The 6,318-nt window shown below is 52.2% G+C and overlaps 1 protein-coding gene across 1 annotated transcript in view; it reads left to right on the top strand.

Moving 5' to 3' along the window:
* Window positions 1-3,353: 3,353 nt before the first annotated feature.
* Window positions 3,354-6,318, top strand: part of LOC123521108 (triple functional domain protein-like) — a 34,266-nt gene continuing 31,301 nt past the window's right edge. Inside the window, exons 1-3 of the mRNA XM_045285278.1 lie at window positions 3,354-3,598; window positions 4,749-4,815; window positions 6,190-6,293. Coding sequence (XP_045141213.1) covers window positions 3,354-3,598; window positions 4,749-4,815; window positions 6,190-6,293 — 416 coding nt within the window. The remainder of the gene's footprint in view (window positions 3,599-4,748; window positions 4,816-6,189; window positions 6,294-6,318) is intronic.

Here is a 6,318-nt window from a genome sequence, read left to right as displayed (position 1 = left end):
TGGCTGCAACAATGGGCTCAACCTTTTCAGTAATTGTGGAGATGGCCGGACCGAGTGGTGTTTCATGCTGCCGACCTGGGGTCCATATGGGGTCCATATGATCGGGAACCCCCTCGATGGCACCAAACAACAACAAAACTGTGGTGTCCAAGGACCCTGAACCTAGATGGGGTTCCACCTAGTCCATTAAGGCCCCTCCACAGCCTTGGTCCAGCCCAGGCTTTGCAGAGCGGCCCAGTGTTGGCAGGCAGGTGTGCACTGTGTCTTTCTGAGCGTGACTTTGGGAGTGTCTGCCCTTTGTCAGCTGAAATGTTAGGGAGATGCAGGGACCCAAAGACGTGCCGTGGGCTCCTTCACTGAAGACACCAGAAGAGCAACCAAACAAACCAAGGGAAAGCAGACAGGCGCCTCCTGTAGCTAAAGAAATTAATGTGTGGAAACAGAAAAGTGGTGGAGTAATACAGTAAAAACCTGCTCTTCTGGGGCAGGGGGGCGGGGGGCAGGGTGGCATAGGCATTTAGATAACTTTCTCAAGAAAATAGAGGGAAGCTTAAAGCTCAACAACCAAAAAAAAAGAAAACACAACCTGATTAAAGCACAGCCAAAGAACCCAAGCCAGCATTTGTCCAAAGCAGATAATGCAAGCGATGACCTCCCAGGAGAGCTGCTCCCCATCACTGATCATGGGGGAAGTGCAGCTCAACCCACGGTGGATCCTGCCTTCTCCCCACAGAGATGGCCCTTTAAAAGCAAACATCAGCAAGAGCAAAGGAGCCATCCATTGTTGGGCCATGTGTTAGTCTGGGTAGAGTAGAGAAACAATTCCAGGGATACTCGTGTGTATAAGAAAGAGCTTTATATACAAGAGCAATTGAATATTGAGAAAACAGTGCAGTCCAGATCAAGTCCATAAGTCTGATATTAGCCCATATGTCCGATACCAATCTATAACGTCCTCTTCAATCTATAACGTCCTCTTCAGACTCACGAAACACATGCAATGACGCCGAATGCAGAATGCTCACAGACCAGTGGGTGGAAAGTCTTGTGGATCCAGTGGCGGTATAAGCATCTCAGTGCTGGCAGGGGTCTCCACTTGGCTTCTTCAGCTCCAGGGCTCTAACGTAGCTCCGTGTCTCTTGTCAGCTGGAATGCCTCCCAGGGAATGAGCCAGCATCCTTCCTCCAGTGAGCTATTTATCTCCTTAGTGCCTCCAGAAGGTCATCAAGCTGCAACCTGATTGACAGGCTAAACTCCAACCCTTTACTCTTATGACTCTTGAATTGACAACAGATGATGTAAGGACCACAGGGCAGTAGTGTGAAATGCACACAACCATGGTGGGAAAGTGCTGGTGGCTCCTCAAAAGTTAAACGCAGAATTGCCAGTTAGGTTGTCGGGCCTTGGAGTTGGTTCTGACTCATAGCACCCTCACGCGCAACACCTCCCAGCCCCGCCACCCTCACAGTACTCTCAGGTGTGAGCCGATCAATGCAGCCACTGCCGGTACACTTCATCCAAGGTCTTCCTCTTGCTGCTGGCACACTACTTTACCAAGCAAGGTGTCCTTCTCCAGGGACTGGTCTCTCCTGACGACATGTCCGAAGTACATGTTGGCGTTAAGGAGCATTCTGGCTGGACTTCTTCCAGGACAGATTTGTTGGTTCATTTGACAGTCCGTGGTGCTTTCAGTTACCAGGTGACTCAGCAATTGCACTCCTAGATAGGCCCCCAAAAGAATTGAAAACAGATACTGAATGTTTCACAGCCGCCTTATATCCAACCCAAACGTCCATCCGCGGATGAGTGGGTAAATCCAGTGGGGTCAAGACAAGGGGCTGATGAAAGTTGACAGTGGAGCCCATTGTGGTCACCACTGTTTCCCTGCACATCTAGACAGGCGAGCGCAAGCATCCTCCCGCTTCCTCCCTGTCAGTTCCCGTCAAAGGTTCACCTGTAGAAGACATGGCTTCCTGGTCCAGGCCACTCTCTAGCTATGTGAATGGGGCTCATTTTGAATCTGGCTCAGTTTCTCTATGTACTCACTTAAGCACCTTTTGTTCTTCATAAACAAGAGCAGCAGGTAGCACATTTTGACAGCTCTGGTGTTTTTCCTCAGCAAGATTGAATTGCTATGTCATAAAGGCAGGTCCCAAATACCCTTGGTGGCATAGTGGACTGCATTGGATTGCTCACCACAAGGCCAGTAGTTCAAAACCACCAGCTGCTCCTCAGGAAACCTTTACTCCCAGAAAGGTTTATGGTCCCGGAAACCCACGGGGGCAGTTGTGTTAGGCCCTATTGAGTCACTGTGAATCGGCAGAGTTTTTCAAGACAGGTCCCACCTCTTACTACTGAGTGGGAAACAGGGCAGGTTTTTTAATTTGCTACAGTGTTAAGTGGGCTCGCCATTTGTGTGTGGTTTCCTTCCATTTCCCAGTTCACTCAGCAGGGAGACACTGTGTCCATCTGCACTAGGAGCCGGAGCCAACTTGCAGGTACCTGACAACAACTGGACTATAAACCAAGAAGGGTGCCGTCCAAACCCACCCCCCACTTCGCAGGAGAAAGATGAGGGGGCAGGGGGCTGCTTCCTAAAGACGCCCGCTCTTGGAAACCCTACAGGGCGACAGGTCACTCCCTGCCGGTCAAAATCAGTTCAGCAGCAGGAGCTTGGTGTTTGGGGTCTACCTCCAGGAGCTTTTCAGACCCGAGGAAAGACACAAAAGAAACAGTGTAGCAGATGGAAAGCAGTCCCTACCCCTTGTCCTCTTGTGCATCCAGAGAAAGGGTGGCCAGTCTTGGTCTCCTGGGTTGATGGAATACAGCCAAACTTTGTGGTGGAATCCCCAGATTCTGAAACTCCCGCAGGGCAAGCGTTTCGGAGAAGAAACAGGCAGAGTCTTGACATCGTGCCCCCACGCAAGGGACAGAAGGCCTTTCCAGGGGTAGAGATGTGTGTGAGCTGGGTGGCGTGTGCACACTGAAGTGTGACCAGGGGCTTCCTGGGCAATCGAGGAACAAGCCATGTTCATTGCTGCTGAAACACAGACTGCCCGTGTTGCTGTGAGCACCACACACTGCAGGAAGCTAAGCTGGGCAGGGAGCACCCCACTGTTCCCCAACAGCGTGCTTTAGCAGTGTAACGCAGAGAAGAGCAGCTGGTCCTACAGCCCAGGATCGTGGCCTGCAAATGATGTCATGAAGGGGGTGCAGTGCTCTGACGGGTCACACTGTGGTCGATTCCTCGTGGCTCGGCACAAACAAGCAGAACGCCCCCGTCCCTCTCACGCGCCATCCTCGGCCAGCTCCTCGGGCCCTGCGTGTCCTGGGTGCATGCGTGTTCCCGTGCCATGAAGTCCCTGATCTCAGAGCAGCTCCTCTGTGTTCCGGCTGGGCAGCGCCAGCGGTGGGCAGTGAGCAGAGCTGACGGCCAGCTTCTCTTCCAGGCGCTGGAGGACCGGCCCAGCTCACTCCTGGTCGACCAAGGAGACAGCAGCAGCCCCTCGTTCAACCCCTCTGACAACTCCCTGCTCTCCTCCTCCTCGCCCATCGACGAGATGGAGGAGAAGAAGTCTAGCTCTCTGAAGAGACGGCAGTAAGTAGGAACCCAGTCGGTGGCACGCTCCCTCCTGCCTCGGTCGCCCGTAGAACTGGCACCGGGCGTCTGGTGTGATGGGCACCGTGGGGGGTGAGGAGGAGTCTTCTGTTTAGTGGGAGTGTGTCCCCATGCAAGTATGTGTACATAAGTGCATGTGTATATATGTGAGTACCTGGGCACTAGTGTTTGTGCCTGAGTGTGTTCAGGTGAGTTTGTATATACTGCATGTGCATGTATATGTGCAGTTGTGCATTGTTTGTTAGTGCAATTGTGCATGTATGAGTCCATGCATGCATGCCTGGGTGGGCTCGTGTGTGCATGTGAGTGGGTGTGTGCGAGAATGTCTGGGCGTACAGCAGTGGAGACCCCCTAAGAGCCCAGTGGGCTGCAGCTATTTGCTGTTTTATTTCTGAACAAACATGGCAGAAGGCGAGTGGGCCTAGCGTGGCTGCTGGTTAGAAGCTGCTAGGTTTCTGTGGTGTGTGCAGTCGTGAGGAGAAAGAAGGCAGCATCCCAAAACCACTTAACAAGCCTGCTCTAGGGTCCTGTTTTCGGTTCCCAAAAGCAGCGGAGGGGACAGCCGTACTTGGCCACGCGTAGCGAGGGGGCTTCAGCTTCAGCTTGCAGGCTGGTTCTAGGCCTTGTGAGGCTGGGGCCTTTGTTCCATTCACTGCTGTATCCACGGTGCCCTGTCCTGGCATCGAAACGGTTAAGCTGCTCCCCGGAAGGTCGGCAGTTCTAACCCACCCAGCAGTTCCGAGGCAGAAAGATGCGGCAGGTTGCTCCCAATTGCAGCTTAAGAAATCTGAAAGGGCCGTCCTCTGTCTGGCAAAGCCAGACTTGAACTTCCCCTTGCTGTCTGTGCAGTGGGTCTAGGCCTGCCCAGGTGAGTGCCCTGGCTGTGAGCCCAAGCCTGGCAGGGTGGGTGCCCCCCGGTGGCCCTGGTCTGCAGGTATCCAGTGTAGGGTGCCTCCTCCCTCTCCAGGGTTCCTGTGAGTGAAGCAGGGCCCTCAAGCATTTAAGGCCCACTTGTGCAAGGCAAGGCAGAGGGATTCATGTCCAGCCCCAGCACGGGCCTGTCCCGACAGCAGCAATACCCCCCCACACACAGAATCTGCGTGGTAACGGTCATTTTCTCCGTTTCCAGCTATGTTCTACAAGAATTAGTGGAGACAGAGCGGGACTATGTCCGGGACCTCGGCTGCGTGGTTGAGGTATGTCCTTTCAGAGACGAGGTGGCTTTTTTCACAGCCCTGAGAGCCGTCCAAAGAGGTGGAAGTGGCACAGCTTAGCACCAGTCAGTGCCGTCTTGAAAACTTTGGGTGGGGAAAACAAACATTGATCCGGAGAAGAGAAGCCAGGTGTCTGAAAAGCAGCATGTAGGGATAGTGTATTCAAGTTAAATGTTGGGTTTTTCTTTTGACTTTTGCTGGGCACATCTGAGATGGTCATTTTCTATTACAATTGGGTTTTCTAAATTATGAGTCAACTCTTGTATTTATGTCATCAGCACTTGCCTTTAGCTACTACTCCATTTGGTGGATTTCACCACGAAACAGAAGGTTTGGGTTGAAGAGAGGCGTGTGGCCCAGGTGTGGGCTCCCTGCCCGAGTCCTCAGCCGTGCTCGGAGCGTGGCCGGGACTTCCCCAGGCGCTTCACTCAGAGCTCTGGGCAGAGTTCCACTGGCTCAGAGCAGTGTGCACTCTGCGGCCTGCATCGGCTTGCCCGTTTACGTTCAAGCTGTAGCCGCACTGCGACGCTCAAGCCTTTACAAAGTAGCATTACTTTACAAAATGTCGTTTATTCTTTGGGCTCTTAAAATACATACACAAGGTGCATCCTCCAGAAGAAGTATGGCTAACAGTCCGTTGTGTCACACACGGGTGGATGCCTGCTTTGTCTGCCGTTGTTGTAAGCACTAAGAGAGTAACGGAGGTTCTTACACAAACCCAACCCCACGGTTTACACAGAAGTTTGAACCACATTTTAAGCAACTGTGTAACCCATCATTATTAAAACTTCTATTTTACTTTACTTTTATTTCTAAGTTCAGTCCTTATTTAACCGGTTGAGTAAATAAATCTGAAGTGGCGGGCAGTCTGTCTGTATATTGAGATGAGTACTGAAACAGAGGACATGCGTTACGGCCGAACACTTACTGTTTCCAAGTTGCTGGAAGGGTGCTGGTTATCCTGGTCTATGGGTCTCAGGAGTTCAAGAGGAGAAGATGACGAGGCTGAATGCAGCCCTGGTGGCAAAGTGGTTACCTGTTGCACTGAGAACTGCAAAGTCATTAGGTTCAAAACCACCAGCCGCTCCAGCAGAGAAAGATTGACAGCTCCCGTAAAATATGGCAGCCTCTGAAACCTGCCAGCAGGCAGTAGTACTCTGCCCGATAGGGTTGCTGTGAGTTGGAATCAATTTAATGTCAATGAGTTTTGAGAAGTCTTGATTTTTCCCCAAAGGGAACGGGTTATAAGACACTGTGAGGGGCTGCTTTGCCCGTTTGTCTGTTCCTAAGCCGAGGGGGGGGAAGCGTGTAGTCAAACCTGCAGTAAGCTAACCCCAGGTGGCTCTGCACTCACAGGGCTACATGGCACTCATGAAAGAAGACGGTGTTCCCGATGACATGAAAGGAAAGGACAAGATTGTGTTCGGCAACATCCACCAGATTTACGACTGGCACAGAGAGTACGTACAGCACACTGCACGGCCC

The sequence above is a fragment of the Echinops telfairi genome, unplaced genomic scaffold, assembly GCF_000313985.2.
Source record: "Echinops telfairi isolate 266 unplaced genomic scaffold, ASM31398v2 ScPeMD7_7469;HRSCAF=8507_1, whole genome shotgun sequence".
In the NCBI taxonomy this organism is placed as follows: domain Eukaryota; kingdom Metazoa; phylum Chordata; class Mammalia; order Afrosoricida; family Tenrecidae; genus Echinops; species Echinops telfairi.
Note: the sequence above shows the minus strand (reverse complement) of the source record. Positions and strands in the feature narration are given on the sequence as shown.